Source organism: Triticum dicoccoides, chromosome 2B (assembly GCF_002162155.2).
Source record: "Triticum dicoccoides isolate Atlit2015 ecotype Zavitan chromosome 2B, WEW_v2.0, whole genome shotgun sequence".
Classification (NCBI taxonomy): domain Eukaryota; kingdom Viridiplantae; phylum Streptophyta; class Magnoliopsida; order Poales; family Poaceae; genus Triticum; species Triticum dicoccoides.
In genome coordinates this window covers 338066264-338086582 of record NC_041383.1, presented here as the reverse complement: position 1 = coordinate 338086582, position 20319 = coordinate 338066264, and the positions used below count along the sequence as shown (strand labels likewise).

General features: G+C 45.0%; 1 protein-coding gene across 1 annotated transcript in view; it reads left to right on the top strand.

The window, feature by feature from the left end:
* The window catches only part of LOC119363649 (endoplasmic reticulum metallopeptidase 1-like), a 41155-nt gene that overhangs the window by 3619 nt on the left and 17217 nt on the right, over window positions 1-20319 (top strand). Inside the window, exons 4-13 of the mRNA XM_037629017.1 lie at window positions 2263-2369; window positions 2465-2565; window positions 2982-3069; window positions 11195-11283; window positions 12460-12599; window positions 12689-12851; window positions 13040-13175; window positions 15617-15713; window positions 18614-18692; window positions 19550-19609. Coding sequence (XP_037484914.1) covers window positions 2263-2369; window positions 2465-2565; window positions 2982-3069; window positions 11195-11283; window positions 12460-12599; window positions 12689-12851; window positions 13040-13175; window positions 15617-15713; window positions 18614-18692; window positions 19550-19609 — 1060 coding nt within the window. The remainder of the gene's footprint in view (window positions 1-2262; window positions 2370-2464; window positions 2566-2981; window positions 3070-11194; window positions 11284-12459; window positions 12600-12688; window positions 12852-13039; window positions 13176-15616; window positions 15714-18613; window positions 18693-19549; window positions 19610-20319) is intronic.

The window sequence follows — 20319 nt, the reverse complement described above, 5'->3', positions numbered from 1 at the left end:
GGTGGTAGATATCTATCAACCCCATCTTGTCACATGCCAACTTACGGTCCTTTGATCCCAGTCCCTTTGTCAAGCAAATCTGCTGCCCAGAGTGTACATGAGTAAGGCTGATGATCCCAGTGTCAAGTTTCTCCTTAATGAAGAAGCGATCAATTTCCACATGTTTTATCATGTTGAACTGGGTTACTGGCAACACTTATAGCTGACTGATTGTCACACCATACTCTCAAGGATCCCTTCCTCAGAGGTTTCAACTTGCTCAGTAGGTTCTTCACCCCGAGCATCTCACTCAACCCTTGTGATAACTAGTAATTGTGTACGTGCAATGCACACTAATATTAGGCAAGATATTAATTGTGTTGCACATTAATATTAGGAAAGATATTACTTGGTTAATGCTGACGTTGATATTAGGTATGGTCTTAATTAGTGGAGGGTGCTAAACGTGTTTAGTGCTACACAGGTCTAACGCTAAACACTGGAGCGACGTAGACAGTTGGATAGATACGGTTGGATGGGTGAGATTTGTTGGATCTCCGCAACTCACTCTTTTTATATTGGTATAGATGCTCTCTATACTCGGCTTTTGCTGTTGATCTAAACACAACTCGCTTTTTCTTGCTTCTCCATGACACCAAATTTCCTCCCACAAACACACAATAGCCTGAGTTGATCTTCAATCATCTTGACAACTACCAAAATCAGAATCACTATAGCCATCCATCTCAAGATGTTCACTCTTCGCAAACCACAAACCTTTTCTCGGAGTGCCCTTCCAAGTATCTCAGGATTCTGTGCACTGTATCAAGATGCCCACTCCTTGGTTCATGCATGTACCTCACCACACCCACGACATACGCAATGTCAGGCCTGGTCTCCACTTGAAGCTCCGCCTTCACTCCTTCTATGGTTAATGCCATTGCCATGCTTGATCATACTCAGTGTGTGTCCCTCTTGTCCATGCTAGGTCCTTTATTCCCAAGTACTACATTTGATTTAGGCAGCATCTTCATATTCTCATAAGCACCAGAAAGAATTCCTTGGAACGGAAGTACCTAATATTTGAGTTGGCGGTGTGTGAGCTCTAGTTATTGCTTCTGTTTCTTGAAGTTGAGCTGGCGTGGCTACGGGGGTCTCATCACTCTGCTCTCTTTATTGGATGATCTTGTCATTGTGTGGTGTTGCCTTTCAGCAAATCGTTGCAAGGTGATATGTGTCGAATGTGCCTTGGCGTCTACGCGGTGTTACAACATCACGCTGTTTTTTTGTAATCCCACCATGTCCTTAGGCAAGTTTTAGACGAGGGCCTTGACGTGTTTTATGCTTGGCTGAATCCCACGTGAGTTCTCCGTCTGTGTCGTCCCTTGGTGTGCCGATGGCATGGCCTCACATTGGCATTAAACATGGTTTTGCCATGTGGCGATGCCTGGTCTGAGGCATCTTCTCCACAGTGCCCGTGGCATGGCTACCGTCCCCCTCGCAGCGTGAATGGTGATAACCTTTTATAGGCTGATACTAACTTATTAGAAGTCTAGAAGGGGATGCCCATGCAGTGCTGCTACCGCCAAACGTATCAATAGCCTTCCATAAAATCTCTTGAGGATGTTAGCAACTACTCCCTCTATAAACAAATATAAGAGTGTTTACATTACTACTTTAATAATCTAAACGCTCTTATATTTCTTTACGGAGGGAGTAGCTGTTTTAAAACTCTGAATAAAAGCACCACGACTTGAAACCAATTCACACATGTGAATTTTATTATCTGGTGACGATAGGCAACACGGGACGTGTTCTGCCGATTCGATTCTTATACAGGCTGGATACAGTCCATGGGCCTAGCTATAAGGGTGCTGCCCATTGCAAAAGATGATTAATACGTGCACGCATTTTTTGTTGTATTCATGCGTAGATTAGCAGCCATGCATGAGCCCTCGTGCAATTTAGACTGGAGCGATCCATGTAGCAGCCACAGTTGATTTTTATGATTAACTCAATCAAGGAGAGTCCAATAGTAATATGCTTAGTGACATCTTTCACAAAAATTGTGGTACCCAGCCATCATAGAGTGCTGTTCTAGCATGTCTAAACTTTCAATTGTGGGATTGATCTTCCAGGAACACTCATGAGCCACTTCTACTTTCATTGTGGTATTACAAAGTGCCAACTGACAAGACAACCTTTGTTAATTTTGGCTATATTTTTCCTCGTGAACCATATAATTTAAACAAATTATTTCTAAGATATAACAATTAATTACAGGATTTCATCAAATGTTTCAGAAGAGGATGAACCATCCCTTTTGGTGAATGGACATTTCGACAGTCCACTTGGATCACCTGGTGCAGCAGACTGTGGTTCCTGTGTTGGTAAGTACAACCTCTTATTTGTCTGAACAAATGTGATTCTTACTGTGCAGACTTTCATCGGGGCATGATTTGTGTTTGTAATATTTCTTGTCCAGCATCTATGCTTGAACTATCACGACTTATCCTTGAGTCTGGGTGGGTCCCTCCTCGGCCAGTCATTTTCCTTTTCAATGGTGCTGAGGAACTTTTTCTTCTGGTATGTGACTGTCAATCATCACCAAACTGTTAGACTACATGCGCAAAACTACTACATAGTGCATGAATTGAAAAGGTAGTTGTGTGGTTTTGTTCCTTCGATAAAAATGTCTTGTGATGACTCAGCTGAGGGCAATCTGAACTGGTCCATAGTAAGGTGCTATTAATAGTTGCAGCGTATGAGTCTAAGCTAATTATGGTGCACTGGGAAGCTCTGTAACTTCTCCCCTCGCGGGGGGTTGAAACAGAAAAAACTGCCCCAGATATTAATTTCTGCTTATTAATTAGAACATGGTAAGAATATTAAGTCAAACCTAAAGTAAAAACATAAAAGAATACTCATGTCATTTCATATATGTTAATTGTCCGTTTAACTCAATGAAGCAACTTGCGCTTATCCTTGATGCTGTTAACCAGGGTTCACATGGTTTTATGAAGACACATAAATGGAGCAGCACAGTTGGTGCTTTCATTAATATTGAAGCTTCTGGAAGTGGTGGTGCTGGTATTATTCTGTACTTTATCTCTTGTTTAGTTGTTTGAAATTTTGTATTTTAAAACTCAAGTCAACTCAAGAGCTGGAAACAAAGCTTCATTTCATTGATCCTGCCTTATGGAAATGATATCCACGTACTCTATTTGTTGTATGATCTAATGACTGCTTACCAAGAGGTCATGCTATTATGATCGTATAGTTCAGTAACTTAGTTGGTAGTTCTAATACACTTTAGTTTTAGTGTTTTTTTCTCTCTTATAATAGTAGCATATTCGAATTGAATACATATTGAGACTGTAATGCCCTAATTTGTTTCTGCATCCAAGTTCAGTATTGCTGTGCAGTCCTTGTTTATTGACAACTTATAATTCTGTTGCCTCTCTATAGATGTTTAGTTTTCCCCTCATAGGAATTGTTGTTCCATTTTGAGTTACTGCCTTCATGTTGCTTCTATAGAGATTGGTCCCATGCAAATGGGGCATCAGCTTAGTCCGTTGAACACTTGATCCTAATAATTTAGATTTTCAAGTTTAGAATGATTAAAGTCTGCATTTACTTTAATTTTAGGATAGTCATTAGTAGCCAGGTGCCTTGTCGTATGTAAAGAATATTTGTTCACGAAGATTGAGATTAGTTATTGTGAAGAAGTCATAATCATATTATATGATATGAGTAAATCGCCAAAAACCACCACGATTGGGCACAATGCATCACAAAACCACCGTTTTCATAACAGTTTGCAGATAGCACCGTTTTTCAGTGAACGCGTTGCCGAAAACACTGATCCTCAATTGACCGTGTTTTGACAGCGAACCTGACACTCCGGGCCCACCTGTCAGGTCCACGTGGCAAAGGCAAACTGCCATGGGTGACGGGCGTTAACTTTTTCTTTCTTTCTTTTTCCAGTTCACCTGCTTGGCCCGGCCTGGCCCACACCCATACTGCCACAGCACACAAGGGGGGATCGACGACTAGGGTTCCACGGCGGCGCCTAAGCACGGGTGGGCAGGCAGCTCTAGCACGGGCTGAGCGATGCGACTTTTAACCCAGCCAGCCAGGCGTGACGGCGCTGCAGCAGCGTGTGGGAGCAGCCATGCGCGGGATGTGCGCAGCACTACCGCGACCAACGGCGGAGCCAGGAATTATACTTAAGGGGGGCTGAACATTGAACTGAAAAAACGAGACCATCCACGATTGGTCCTTGGAGGCATATTTTTGTAGAAAAAATCTCAAAGCACAACGGGCTACTTAGGTATGAGCCCAGGTGGACTAGGTCGCTCCTTGCGAGCCTAGCCTCACCCTAGTATCTGAACATTGAACTAAACTCTTCTAAAATGCAACATGGTATATGGATTACGGAATATGCTTGATTTTTTTCCTGGAAAAATATATAGGAACGACCGTGGGTATAGTAAAATATGTAGCATTATCACAAAGTATTGATAACATAGACATATGTACAATTGAAAGGTGATGATTGACGAACGAACACTTACAGTCAGACTGCGTAGACCTTTAATTGTTTTTAATCCATCGATTGATATTTTTTAAGGTCCTCCCGCAAAAGAAGAAACAAGATATCTTTAAGGTTCTACATTGATAACATGTCAGTCTAAATTTATTTATTTATTTTGAAACAAAGTAATCAAGAGGTATTTATAAATTTCAACACCAAAATTTGCCTTGTCCACCTATAATTTGCCTCTCTAGTCGTCCTACATAAGCGCAGAACAGGAAGACAGGAGAGCCGCAGGAATGAAAAATAAGCAAGGGCACTCGTTTGCGTGTGTGTGACTGAACCGCTGAAGCAATGGGAGCAAAAAAGTCAAAAAGGCATTCAGTTTTCACTACTTAGTAGGATCTTCTGTGAGCATGCATCTACTCCATTTCACCAAAATGCTGTTTGGGAAAGAGAAATAGGAGAGGCCACATAGGGTCTTCAAAAAATTTCTGCATGTTGGGGGGAACCGTGGCCCCTGCTGCCCCCCTGGCTCCGTCATTGACCGCGACGAGCACAAGGCCATGGCAAAGCTCGCGGCGCCGGGGGCACACGGCAGAGCATGTTGACGTGGCGGCGAAGCCGAGCACGCTGCGCGGTGACGGATGCATTTAGGCGCGGGGGGTGGCCATCGTGTGGGTGCTTGTGATGCGGGTGCACACGGCGGATGTGGTGGCTGAGCAAGATGACGGCGGCAACGCGCCAGCGAGACGCAGCGGCGCGGTAGCCCGGGAGCACGGGCATGGCTGCGGTGGCTTGCAGTGTTGCACACGAACGCGTGCTCGCTGTGCTCAGGCCAGAGCTCCGTCGTGCACCGTGCACGCCGCGTTCAAACTAGCCGGCTGGGCCATGGATACGAGAGCGCAGCATCTCACCACTATCTTTGCAGCCGCCGCGCTAGAACTCACGCATGTCGTCATCCTCGACCTCGTCGGCCATGGCTGGTGTTGAACCGGTATGGGCCCAAGCCCATCATATGTATCACTTAGGGCCCAAGCCCATGAGGAGAAGCTGACCTAGAAGGGGCATCCAGTCCTCCCGTTCCCAGTGAGAGCCGCCACACACACTCACACTCACGCTGCAGGTACTCCTCTCTCCCTGAGTCAACATGGTATCAGAGGCCAGGTTCGGCGGGGCCGGCGGCGCCGGCCGGCGAGGCGCGGGCGCGGGCCAGTGCCTGGGGGACGACGGTCGCGGCGTCAACGCGCTGCTGCGCACGAGTGGTCGGGCGCGGCGCTGCCTGCGCGGCCGTGCACGGGCTGACGCGGCAGAGGACGGAGGGACTCGCGACCTGAAGGCTGCGCAGGTGTTGTCCATGCGAAGGAGGAGTGCTTGCGTGAGTGCGCAAGGTGCTGCTGGAGTTTCTGTGCTGCTGCTGCTGCGTGAGGCAGCGGGAGGAGGTAGGAGAGGTGATCCTGGAGCTGCCGTTGCTGCTGCTGTTCCTTGGGAGGAAGAGGTGTTGCTTGCTGCTACTGGTGGTGGTCAGTGCTACTGCTGCTGTGGGCTGCTGTTGTTGGGTGTGTAGAGGTTGTGTCCATTGCTGCTACTGAGTGTTGCTGCTTCCACTCCTCCTGACCAAAGATGGCTGAGCCAACAGGCCTTGCTGAGGCTTTCGAGAAGCTTGCTAAGATCTTCGAGGAGTCGAAATCTGGGGCCATCGTTCCTCGACAGGAAGTGGCTTAGAAGATCGAACTGCCGTCCATGGACATGAAGTTAGAGGGGGCTACCAATTATCTGAGCTGGTCCCGGAGGGCGTTGCTGGCTGTGGAACAGAAGGAGGTTGATGGGCACTTGTTGGGTGTTGTTGCTGAACCAGGAGACAAGACTACTGTGGAGGGAAAAAGATGGAAGGTCATAAACTCTGTGCTCATTGGCTGGTTGTTGAACTCGGTGGTGCCCCCCATTGGACGCTCTGTGGAGGGGCTATCCACATCCGCTGCGATATGGACGACTCTGTCCACCTTGTACTTAGGTAAGGGCAATGTCATGCTAATTGCTCAGATTGAGGGGAAGATCAGTCGGCTGCATCAAGGCGACGACATGTCAGTGATCACATATGTGGCAGAGCTGCAGGCTTTGTGGGCAGAGCAGGATAACTGCGACCCTCTGGAACTCTATGATGCGGCTTGCATCGAGTCAGGGCGCAAGTGGATTGCACGCAGGCGTGTGCTGAAACTGTTGGAGGGGCTTAGAGGTTGTTTTCATGGCAGGAGGGCATCCCTGTTGCACCAACCTCTCCTGCCCTCTATTGAGGAGACTATTGCTGCTATGTCTCAAGAGGAGGTGCGGCTATCTCTTGAGCATGCAGACATGAAGGCTGTGCCGTCTTCGACATTTGCAGTCACTGAGCGCATGGAGTGGAGCGATCCCAACAAATGTCACTCGTGGCAGAGGCAGGGGATACAACGGAGGGGGAACTGGCAGAGGCAGGAGTGCTAGAGGCAGAGGTGGATACTCAGGGACCTCAAGGGGTCAGGCTTCTAGGGGCAGAGGTGGCTACTCAGGACACTCAGGGGATCAGAGGGCTCACATGACAGTGGCAGGAGACACTGGGACGTCAAAAGGCAAAGATGCAGATGATGTTGACTATGGAGACTTTGCTCTCTGGGCCTCCACTGATGAAGGTAATCCAGAACAGGCATCTCTTGCTTCTAATGGGAGTGCTCCAGAGTGGGTTCTCGACTATGGAGCATCTAAGCATGTTGCTAGTAAATCTTGCGTGTTTGAGTCTTACACTAAGCACCCTCCGTCTCACACGGGCACTATGCAAACTGCTGATGGCACAAACCAGCCTGTCGTAGGGGTTGGCACAGTCAAGTGCACTCCGACCATCTCCCTATCCTCGGTTTTACATGTGCCAGCTTTTCCTGTCAATTTGGTCTCCTTCAGTGCCCTAATTGATCAAATTGACTGTCGTGTGATCCTTGACAAATTTGGTTGCGTGATTCAGGAGCGACAGACGAGCCAGACAGTTGGGACTGGCACCAGGCGTAGGGGGCTCTGGTACATGGACCAGGAGGTGCAGCCGGACTTGGTGTGTGCTGCGACCATGGAGGACAAGGAGAAGGAGGCGATGATCCATCACTGTAGGATGGGACATGTATCTTTTGATAAGATGAGTAGAATCTTTCCGGATGTTATGTGTGGGATAGGCAAGGGCAAGTTGACATGTGATGCTTGCGAATATGCCAAACACACACGAGCCTCATATGTGAGTAAGGGGCTTAGGAGCATATCTCCTTTTATGCTTATTCATTCGGATGTATGGAAGAGCCCAGTTGTATCAATGAATGGAATGAAATACTTTGTGACATTCATCGATTGCTATTCTCGTATGACCTGGATTTATTTGATGCGTCACAAAGATGAGGTGTTTAGCTGTTTCCAGAATTTCCATGCCTTGGTGAAGAATCAGTTTCAGGTGCAGGTGCAGGTGATCAGGACTGACAATGGGATAGAGTATGTGAACAACACATTTGGGGCCTACTTGTCTGATCAAGGTATTCTTCATCAAACTTCGTGCCTAGACACCCCTCCTCAAAATGGAGGAAAAATCGGCATATTCTTGAGGTTGCTCGGTCATTGATGTTTACGATGAATGTGCCCAAATTCTTGTGGAGTGAAGCAGTGATGACAGCCACATACCTGATCAACCGGACACCATGAAGAATACTAAGCATGAAGTCTCCGTGTGAGCTAGTATATGGAGAAACTAAGTTTGTTGTTCCCCCAAAATTGTTTGGCAGTACCTGTTTTGTTCGTGATCACCGTCCTTCTGTTGGAAAACTTGATCCGCGAGCAGTGAAGTGTATTTTTCTGGGCTATTCTTCTAGTCAGCAGGGATATAAATGTTGGTGTCCCTCAGAGAAACGCAGGTTTGTCAGTATGGATGTAACCTTCAGGGAGTCTGAGCCATTCTATGGTGAGCCAACAGATCTAAGTGTGTTGTTTCAAGAGCTTGACCATTTACACTCTGTGCAGGATGGTCAAGAGGGGGAGAAGGCTGTGTCTCACACTCAGGAGGATTCTGTGGGCACTAACATTGATGATGATGTGCAGGTTCAAGTCCAGCCAATTGTGGGTACAATTCCGGTTGGTACTCTCACTGATGGTGATGTGCAGGTTCAGGTCCAGCCAACAGTGGGTTCCATTCAGATTGGTAATCTCCAGCTCCCTGTTCCAGATCGGTGGCAGAATATTCCCCTAGTGTACTCTTGACGGCAGCCACAAGTGCCACAAGTGCATAGCTCATCTGACACACGTCTGGTCTATTCACGGCGGCAACCACTTGTGCAGGAGGAGCAGCAAGTGCAGGGGGAGCAACAAGGCAGTGGTGCAAGCTCATCTGACACGGTGGAACTGCCTATTGCGTTGCGAAAGGGGACACGTGAAGCGGCACAGAAGGCTTTACCACCGAAGTTTTTTGATGATCATGACATTGGAAATTGTGTGTCTTATGAGGCTTTGTCTCCTTCCTATAGAGTGTTTGTTGCCTCTCTTCAAACTGTGTCAATCCCAAAGGATTGGAAGGCTGCAAAGCAAGATCCGAAGTGGCGTGAAGCGATGATAGAAGAGTTGGAAGCACTGAGGAAAAACAAGACGTGGGTGCTAACCACATTGCCGGCAGGAAAGAAAGCAGTGAGTTGTAAGTGGATCTATACAGTGAAGCAGAATCCTGAGGGGAAGGTGGAACGGTATAAGGCTAGATTGGTCGCCAGAGGATATAGTCAAACTTATGGAATGGACTATGACGAGACGTTTGCTCCAGTGGCAAAGATGAACACAGTAAGGATATTGGTTTCCTGTGCTGCAAACTTTGGGTGAAAGTTGCATCAATTAGATGTCAAGAATGCCTTCTTGCATGGTGAGTTGAGGAAAGAAGTGTACATGGAGATACCACCAGGGTTTGGTACTTCACAGACCACGGGGAAGGTATGCAGGCTGAAGAAATCCTTGTATGGACTGAAGCAATCGCCGAGGGCTTGGTTTGATAGGTTCAGATGTGCTGTCCGTGCTATGGGGTATGGTCAATGTAATGGTGACCACACGGTGTTCTACAAACACTCACTCTCTGATCGGAAGATCACCATCCTTGCAGTTTATGTGGATGACATTATCATCACTGGAGATGATAAGGAGGAAATAGAGAGATTGAAGGGGTGTCTAAGCAAGGAGTTTGAGGTAAAGGATTTGGGCAACCTAAAATACTTCCTTGCATTGAAGTGGCTCGGACAGAGAAGGGAATATCTTTGTGCCAACGGAAATACACCTTGGATCTCTTGAGTGACATGGGCATGATGGGATGTCGTGCAGCCCCTACGCCGATTGAACAAAATCATCGAGTGCCAGCTCAATCAGGTGAGCTGGTGAATAAGGAAGATTATCAGAAATTAGTTGGGAGGTTATTGTACTTGTGTCATACCAGGCCTGACATTACGTATGCCGTGGGTGTGGTGAGCAGATACATGCATGAACCAAGGAGTGGGCATCTTGATATTGTGCACAGAATTCTGAGATACTTGAAGGGGACTCCGGGTAAAGGGTTGTGGTTTGCGAAGAGTGGACATCTTGAGGTGGATGGCTATAGTGACTCTGATTGGGCCAGTTGTCAAGATGATAGAAGATCAACTTCTGGCTACTGTGTGTTTGTGGGAGGAAAGTTGGTGTCATGGAGAAGCAAGAAACAGACAGTTGTGTCTAGATCAACAGCAGAAGCTGAGTACAGAGCATTATCTCAAGGGTTGTGTGAGATGCTCTGGGTGAAGTACCTACTGAGCGAGTTGAAACTTCTGAGGAAGGGCCCCTTGAAGGTGTGGTGTGACAATCAGTCAGCTATAGCCATTGCTAATAACCCAGTTCAACATGATAGGACAAAGCATGTGGAAATTGATCGCTTCTTCATTAAGGAGAAACTTGATGCTGGGATCATCAGCCTTGGTCATGTCAGTTCTGGGCAGCAGTTTGCAGATTGCTTGACAAAGGGATTAGGAACAAAGGACTGTAACTTGGCATGTGACAAGATGGGAATGATAGATATCTACCACCCATCTTGAGGGGGAGTGTTGAACCGGTATGGGCCCAAGCCCATCATATGTATCACTTAGGGCCCAAGCCCATGAGGAGAAGCTGACCTAGAAGGGGCATCCAGTCCTCCCGTTCCCAGTGAGAGCCGCCACACACACTCACACTCACGCTGCAGGTACTCCTCTCTCCCTGAGTCAACAGCTGGTGACGCATCTGTTGGAGGGAGGAGCCAATGGTGCCCACCAAGTGCTCGTCGGAATGTCACCAAGGAGATCAGAGAGGCGGGGCAGTGAAGAACTGATGGGTGGTCCCTTCATCTAACTTAACGTGAGAATCAAACAGTGTGAAGATTTAGTGCAATGTGATCACTTACAGCGGGCCCACACGTCAGGTTTTCTGTCAAAAACGCGCTCAATTCACCATTTATTGTTCTCGGCAAAATTACCAAAACATGGTGCTATCTGCAAACTTTTATGAAAACGGTGGTTTTTTTATGCATTGTGCGCAATTGTTGTGGTTTTGGCAATTTACTCCATATTATAAAGATGTCTGGCTTAAATGTGTTGATTTTGCAATGAAATATGATCCTGGCCATTTATCTTTCCTCACCAGATTTAGTTTGTCAGTCTGGACCGGGATCTTGGCCTTCTCGTATTTATGCTCAGACTGCAAAGTATCCAATGGCAAATAGTGTTGCTCAGGTTCTTGTTTCCGAACTTCCATACAAGCTTCTAATATGGTTTACTTAATTTTTTTTTGTCTTCACTTACTTCAAATTATGTACTTGGTGTTGCAAAATTAGTTGCACACGAAAGGTTTGCTTGTCCTAGCTTCAGGTTATAGGCTAAGAGGAGGCTGTTTGGATTGGTGGTATTTTTGAAGAGTTTTGGTATTTAGTTCAAATTTGCAATAATTATGGTGTCTCCTTAAAAATAAATGCCTCTTATCCAAACATCCCCTAAACAACAAAGCAAAGGTCAGCATAGCAGCTTATTTGTGGTTGACAAGCTCTCTTACAATTGTAATCCCCAATAAGCTGAGCTGTAAAAAGGTGACTCTTGGTCTTGTCACAAGAAATTGTCCTCTTTGGAGGTCCAGCAGTGGCAGCTTGGTGGTGAGCATGTCAGTAGCCAACGAGGCAGCAATTAAGAAAAATAAACTGGCGACGGCATCAGTTTATGCCACCTAACTTACCAGAAAATGAATGGCACATTGGCAACTATCTCAACTTGTAGTCTCTAGAGTAATATAGGTCAGTCAACTGATGTTCACTATTATCATCTTCACCGTTGACAGAGTTGGCCTGTTCTTTTATAAGTTTCTCTGGACATGTTGCATTTCTTTTTACCTACAGATTGTATCTTTTATCAGAAACCAGGATGGTCCTGAATCCCAATTTCCTTGTTGTGGAGCATTAACAGTTTAACTATTACGTAGTGACCTAACAATATTGGCATGTTTTTTATTGTAAATCTACAAATGCTCTCTTGACTTGTCCGCTGACAAGTATATTTGAAGGCATAGGAAAGGCAAACGTATTGCATGCTTGACATGTACCTGTCAACTGCATCATAGATAAGGAAAGGTTCATCCCGGAGCACTAAGGACAAAATCTATACATATTTCTTCAAATATTAGCTATGGTGTACCTGCATAATATTATAAAACATTAGTTATGTATCGGATGTACTCCCTCCGTTCACAAATATAAGATGTTCTAACTTTTTTGTTGATCGATTGTAATATGGACACGCTTTAGTGTGTTTGTTCACTCATTTCAATCCGCATGTACTCTATATTGAAATATCCAAAACATCTTGTATTTGTGAACAGAGGGAGTATTTTATAATGAAATGGACTGTGCTTCGTACATGCAGGATATGTTTGGAATAATTCCAGGTGATACAGATTATAGGGTATTTGCTGAAGACGTAGCAAAAATCCCAGGACTTGATATTATCTTTGTTCTTGGTGGTTATTTTTATCATACTTCTTATGATACACTGGAAAACCTGCTGTATGTATTAAACTCCCGGCCTGATGAAATTTCTAACTTTTCATATGAAACAGTAATTATTATTGTATACTTGTCTTTTTCTGTTTCAGTCCTGGAAGTATTCAAGCGCGCGGTGAAAATTTATTCAACCTCGTAAAGGCTTTCACAAATTCTCCGATGCTGCTAAAAGAGAGCGAGAGATCCAATAAAGCTGTTAATGAGGGAATCGACGATCTGAGAGCTATCTTCTTTGATTACTTGACTTGGTTCATGGTACATTGACTTTAGTCTTCCAAATTGGAACGATAAGGATATTATGATATCAATGTTCTAAACAAGTTCATTTCCTCAGTTTCCCTACATTGTAAAATGTAGCTACAATATACACCACTAAAGAATATGTAGCATGAAATTCATTCATTTTCTTGGGACTAAACTAACATCTTTATTCTTATGTCCAGATCTTTTATCCACGTGATGTGTCTCTGATTATTCACAGTCTTCCTGTAGCTATTTTCCTTCTTACACCATTGTTCCTGAGCTTCCCAAATATTACCATGATATCATTGTTTCGGACTGTTCTGGATTTAGCAAGAGGTATGTGGTTGAAATGTACTCTGAAATGGTGTGATATCATGCTTTACCTACTAGATGTTGTGACATGTGCCTTGAAAGGATATAATGCTATTCATCACCCAGGGTGCATAATAAGTTATTTTGCACCCGAGGTTTTATTATGTCGTTTCATTAAGAATTTACATTTGATATGCAAATAGTTCTGTTCATATTGGCATAAGAAAACCAAGATATAAGTCAAAAAACTTACAATAGCCACTATATATATATACTATTCTAAGCGTGAGTGTAGAATATACCCCTAGTAAAAAGTGCTCAAAATATAGTGATCGGTGTGCAAAATATAGTACTTTTCATAACAATGTACTCCCTCCGTTCCCAAATATAAGTCTTTCTAAAGATTCCAACAAGTGACTACATACGGAGCAAAATGAGTGAATCTACACTCTAAAATATGTGTACATACATCCGTATGTTGTAGTCCATTTGAAATGTCTCAAAAGACTTATACTCCCTCCGTCCCAAAATTCTTGTCTTAGATTTGTCTAGATACGGATGTATCTAAGACGGAGGGAGTATTTAGGAACGGAGGGGGTAGTAAATTAGTGACTTGGATAGTAAAACAATTCTTTCAGAGTTACTACTTTTTGTACATGATCTTGTATTTAGTTTTGCTAGGGGTGTAGAATAGCAATTCTGTTCTACATTCACACTTAGAATAGTGTTATTTTATACTCGCTTTGCTAAAAAACATAAGGTGTATTAGTTTTTCAAAAAGTTAAACTTCTCTAACTTTGACCAAGTTTATAGAGAAAAATATCAATTCTACAATACCAAAGTGGGTTATATGAAAATTTTCATTTGAAACCATATATTTCATTTTATTTGCACATAACTGCTTTTTTGTATGTACAAATGATATATTATTAAACTAAGGGTTCCGATGATTTTTATTTTGTAAAACTTGTATTGAGGTATCTTTGAATAATTAATACGTTATACTAAAAATCATAGAGGCAAACAAGTTGGGTAGGCTAGAGCTGAAACCCATAAGAATCTTGCAACCAACTCATGGTTCTTGCACATGGATAACAAGCTTCCACGCACCCCTGTCCATGGCTAGTTCTTTGGTGATACTCCGGTCCTTTAGATCTCTCTTTACGGACTCCTCCCATGTCAAGTTCGATCTACCCGACCTCTCTTGACATTATCATCATGCTTTAGCCGTCCGCTATGCACTGGAGCTTCTGGAGGCTTGTGCGGAATATGCCCAAATCATCTCAGACGATGTTGGACAAGCTTCTCTTCAATCGGTGCCACCCCAACTCTATCTCGTATAACATCATTCTGGTCCCGGTCCTTCCTTATGTGGCCACACATCCATCTCAACATGCGCGTCTCCGCCACACCTAACTGTTGAACATGTCGCCTTTTAGTCGGCCAACACTCAGTGCCATACAACATTGCAGGCCGAATCGTCGTCCTATAGAACCTGCCTTTTAGCTTTTGTGGCACTCTCTTGTCACAGAAAGCCAGAAGCTTGGCGCCACTTCATCCATCCGGCTTTGATTTGATGGTTCACATCTAGATCGATATCCCCATCCTTCTGCAGCATTGACCCCAAATATCGAAAGGTGTCCTTCTGAGACACCACCTGCCCATCAAGGCTAACCTCCTCGTGCCCATCAAGGGACAACCCTAGTAGCACTATGTACAAAATTTAGTAAAACAGTGTACAAAATGTAGTAATTCCGGAATAATTTTTTTACTATCCAAGTTGGTAATTTACTTACTATATTTTGTATACTATGTTACTATATTTTGTATACTATGTTACTATATGTTAGACCCAAAGTGGTCGGACCCTTCCCCTACCCTGCGCAAGCGGGAGCTACATGCACCGGGCTGCCCTTTTATGTTACTATATTTTGTGTACTTCTTACTTGGGGGGTAGAATAAACTATTGTACACTCGCACTTAGTTTAGTGTTCCTATATCCACATATATGTGTCCTACCTATATGTAAAATTTTCAGTAATAAATATTTTTATTGTGGGCTACGCAAGTTATTAATATATGTGGATCTATAATGGCAAATACCAAATAGTAAATCTACCAATGATATCTTACATATGCATATTAAACATCTACATGTACGTGTGGATTTGTTTCCAGAATTCTTTTGAATTCCTTTGTTTTTTGGCTTGGGATAAAGCTTAGCTTGGTCAGTATTTACAATCATAGTACTGACCATTTTGTAGAAATGTAGAGGATTCCTATTTGGGGCACAATATAATCAAATAGCAAAGCCGTTTAAAGTTTCTTATTTCACTTAAATAGACACAGAATTACCATGTTTTGTTGAAAAATAACATCAGAAAGTAAGATTCGGATTTTGTACTGTACTTCCTAAACAGTATCATAGCTGGCCAACAGTAACTGTATCTTTCATGCACTCGCAGGAATGTTGCTTCATGCATTTGGTGTCATCCTTGCAATAGTCGTTCCTGCTATGACTGCAGGCCTTAGATTGTTGTTCACAAAGAATGCAATGAATTGGTAACAATGGGATCTTTCTGGACTTACTATGATGTCTTTTCATTTTTGTTGTTACTTCTATTCCAATTATTTGGCAACTTTAGCATGCAATTTTTTTTCCTCATACAAGTTAGGATAAGGCAGCAACCATGTGGCGTGGTTCGCATGGGCTATCCCACCATAATTTGTCCTATGTCTCCCACTGCTCTTTTCGAGAAAATGCAAAAGCTTTGCGTTTCATTGCATTGGAAAGATAGGGGAAGTTACATCCTCCTAGGAGGCAGAAGTTACACAACTATAGGGAGATCAGTGGACATCCCAAGATGATGGCAAAACGACCCTGAGCCCTTGAGCCCCAGCCTTTGCCCAGCATCTGGCCTCGTCCTTGATCTTGTCAACAAGCTCATTGAGCGAGGGGTTTACATGGTCAAAAACACACGCATTTCTATGCTTCCAGATCATCCATGGCACCAAGAGCGCACCAGATTTCAGTGCCTTGCGGAGCGATGGCAGTGTGAATTCCTTCGCGCGCAACCACCAGTCCATGAGCGAAGCGTCATGGTCGGGCACCAGTGCCGGCAAGCGCAGCCAAGAGAGGATCTCGTGCCATGTTTGCCTGACGAAAGGGCACGTGAGCATCAAATGCCGGATCGTCTCCGGTCCTTGGTCGCAGAGAAGGCACCGCGGGTGGTGCTGCAAGCCGCGGCGTGCAAGTCGCTCCACGGTCCAACATCTGTCTTGGTCTGCAAGCCAATGGAAGAATTTCACTTTCGGCGCCGCCCAACTCTTCCATGTGAGCTTCCAAGAGTGGCAGCCTGTTGATCCCCGGAAGGTGGCCCGGTAGCAGGACTGTGCAGTGTATACGCCATTGGCAGTCCAACTCCAGAGAAGCTTGTCTGGCTCGTTGGACAGCGCGGCGTGCTGCACTAAGTGCCATAACCTCAGGTACTGCCCAATCTCGTGGAGGCTAAGGACGCCGTGAATGTCGCGCGCCTAGCAGTTGCCGGTGATGCCTTCCGCCACCGTTCTCGATTTCCGGCGGTTCTTGGGGATGCACCGATAGAGCATGGGTGCTAGCTCACGGAAGGACTGGCCGCTGATCCAGCGGTCCTCCCAGAAGAGGGCGGTCTTGCTGTCCCCGATGGCCATGGTCGTGGAGGCTTAGAAGTGCGCGCGCTCCTCCGAGGTAAACTGCAGGTTGAGGCCCTGCCATGCCAGGGCCATCGAAGCTGGAGCGCGAGCCTAGTGCGCTCTAGATCGTGAACACCTAGGCCACCATAATCAATCGGGCGGCAAACTCGGCGCCAGTTCACGTGACAGTGGCCGCCATGGGAGTCGGCGCGACCGGCCCAAAGGAAACCACGCTGGATCTTCTCGAGTTGCTTGAGGGTTTTCTTTGGTGGCGCGAGCGCGAGCAGCTGGTGTATTGGAATCACACTTGATAACGGACTTGACGAGCGCCAGCCGTCCGGCCTTGTTCATCAACCAAGCCTTCCAGGATGGGAGACGCCCAGCCACCGTGTCGACGAGGGGCTGCAGTTGGGCTGCGGAGGGGCGGCGGGTAGTGAGCGGGATGCCGAGGTAGGTGACCGGCTGGTCCACCGCGGGGCACCGTAGCAGCTCAAACAGGCCCGCACTAGAATCGTCGCCATGAAGGACCGTGGCAGAGCTCTTGGTGTAGTTCACCTAGAGTCCGGAAGCCATGCCAAACACGCCCAGGATGCTTGACCGCGGAGACCTCATCCGTTGTGGCATGGCAAAAGAGCATCACGTCATCGGCGTAGAGAGAAATCGCCGGGATGGCGCGACGGGGGTGGAGCTGCTGCAGGATGCCGGCATGGAGGGCGCGGCGCATCAGCCGTCCGAGCGTGTCCACCGCCAGCACGAAGAGCTGCGGGGAGGTGGAGTCGCCTTGGCGCAATCCGCGGCGGTGCCATATCGGGGGGCCAGGGACTCCGTTGAGCATGACACAAGTACTGGCCGTGGACAGGAGGATGGCCAGCCATTCCCTAAAGCGATCGCCGAACCCATATTGGCGCAGAACCTCGAAGAGGAAGGGCCATGAGATGGAGTCGAAGGCGAGCGTGAGGTCGAGCTTGAGCATGATTCTGGGCGCGCCAAGTTGATGCAGCAGCTTGAGAGATTGCCGGACTAGAATGAAGTTGTCGTGGAGGCTGTGTCTGGCGATGAACGCGTTCTGGTTGCGGCTGACAAGGGTGTCGAGCTTGGGGGCAAGGCGCAAAGACAGGACCTTCGCGAAGATCTTGGCCACAATGTGAATCAGGCAAATCGGGCGGTAGTCGCCGAGCATGTGGGCATCTGCACGTTTGGGGAGCAAGGTTAGCAAAGCTTGGTTAAGCTTGCTGAACCCATACCCGCGCAGCGCGTAGAGCAGCTCAAAAACATCCAGGATGTCCTGCCTGATAATGCTCCAGCAAGCGCTCAAGAATTCCGCGGTAAAGCCGTCCGGCCCGGGCGCCTTGCGCGCCGGCATGTGCTTGACCGCCTCCCAAATCTCCTCCGGGCTGAAGGGTGCTTCTAGGCATGCAAGGTCGCCGGGCAATGAGCTGGGAAAGGTCCAGGGTGTGATCCCGGGCCACGGTAGTTTCATATTGCATTATCTCTCCTTTATGACGCTGTCTCATTATCATCTGCTTGCAAGGACATACACCCAATCTATGCTTGTTGTGCAAAAGTAATGTTTCTCCTGTCCTGTTGGAAATCTGAGGCATTGGTTTATCCTTCAATAACTTTATTTGACCACCTTCAGACTTAAACATGGGCCCTAAAAATCATATTTTTTTCTATATGGGCTATTTTTTGAAATACTTAAAAGTGAACATTTCCTTTTAATTCCATTTAGTTCATGTTATTTCCAATTAAAGTTTACATGTTTATATTTGTTAATTTTGTGCATGCAGGTTTGCTCACCCTTGTTTGGCATTTTTTATGTTTGTCCCGGCATCATTGGTCGGTTTATTGCTGCCGAGGATCATATGGGTATTTTTCTTATACAGAGCATGTAGTTTGTATTATGCTTTTGCCATTTCATCTGTTTGCACTTTGCATGCTTGTATATTAAGTCATTAGGCATGATGAAGGACACAAATGTTGCGTGTATATTGTGCTAGTAATTGATAAAAAAGAGAAAAGTTCCACTTTTCATGCAGTCTAAAAACCGTCTGAGTTGCAGTATCGAACTTTTGAAACAGTGTGCTTTTAAACCTCAGATGGTTTCACAAGCGGGTTTGGGTGACTTGGATGTGACATGTCGTTCGTTGCTCGTTTATGTCACTGCCATGAATAAAAAAACACCAGGAATTTTTTTTTAACAAATTTGATTGAAAACTTCCACAAATTTTAAATATGGAAATGTAGACTTCGTCGATTTAAAATAGTAGTTCGGCTTGCATGCTAGTTCTTTTTCTGTTGACCAAACATTGCACACAACTATCTTTTCAGCTGTGTTTCTGTATATAATCTTTCAGTCAGGAGAATTAGATTTTAGTCAAGTCAATTGCTTCTGTTCTATAGCTCGATTGCAGAGTAAAATTAGAGTGCCCATGTTACTTTTTGTGCTGAGACAATTAGGGTTCAATGAATAATGGTAGTTTTATTTGTGAGGCAAATCAGTTTGTATGAGCTATAAGGTTTTAGAACATTGACAAATCTGCATAATCTGTTTCGTTAATAGGATGTACAGTTACATGTAACTTGTTGATTTGGACAGTAAAGCACATGGAAATTAGTCATGATATTTTCTTATGTTCAATGCTCTTGGTTGTCATCCAGTGAAACTGCCATGTTGGTAGTAGCTTATACCTCTCAATTAAAAGAACTTGGTTCTTATATTTTAGGGGCTATCAGAGCAATCACACTTTTGGGGTGCTTTTGGTCTCTATTCTCTAGTAACTCTGGTAAGTTTTTTAGCACCTTCATTTTCATTTATGCTGTTGCTTAATACTTAATTTCTATCTGATTTTCTCAAGATGATTCTTAGCAATACCTTGAGTGTGGTTGTTACTCGTTATGTTATCTTAGTTGTCTTATGAACTTTACTACTCCCTCTGATCCAAATTAATTGACGCAGCTTTAGTACAATTTTAGTATAACTTTGTACTCCCTCCGTCCCAAAAAGCTTGTCATACATTTATGTAGATACGGATGTATTTAACATTAAAACATGTCTAGATACATCTGTATCTAGACCGATCTAAGACGAAGGGAGTACTAAAATTGTACTAAAGCTGCGTCAATTAATTTGGATAGGAGGGAGTACCAAGTTTAAAACCTATTCTTGTGAACCAGTACTTCTGTACCAAGCAAGTCAAGTGTGCACGAGGATCAGTTCAAATTGGTGATCGATTGCTAGACATAATGTTCTGGCCTAGGCATCACGCAAAATGACCCATTCATTTATAACTCTTTTTATAGTTAGAGGCTTTAGAGGTTCCCATGAAAGGTTAAACCAGGTTTTATGTATTTGTGATTGACATAACTGTTTACATATAAACAGTTACATATACACTGCCATATTAGCATGTGCAACATAAAAAATATGTCACCGACTCACTGTCCAATTGTCAATTGTTCTTTTTCTTGGTTTACTTTTATTGTTGGAGATGTG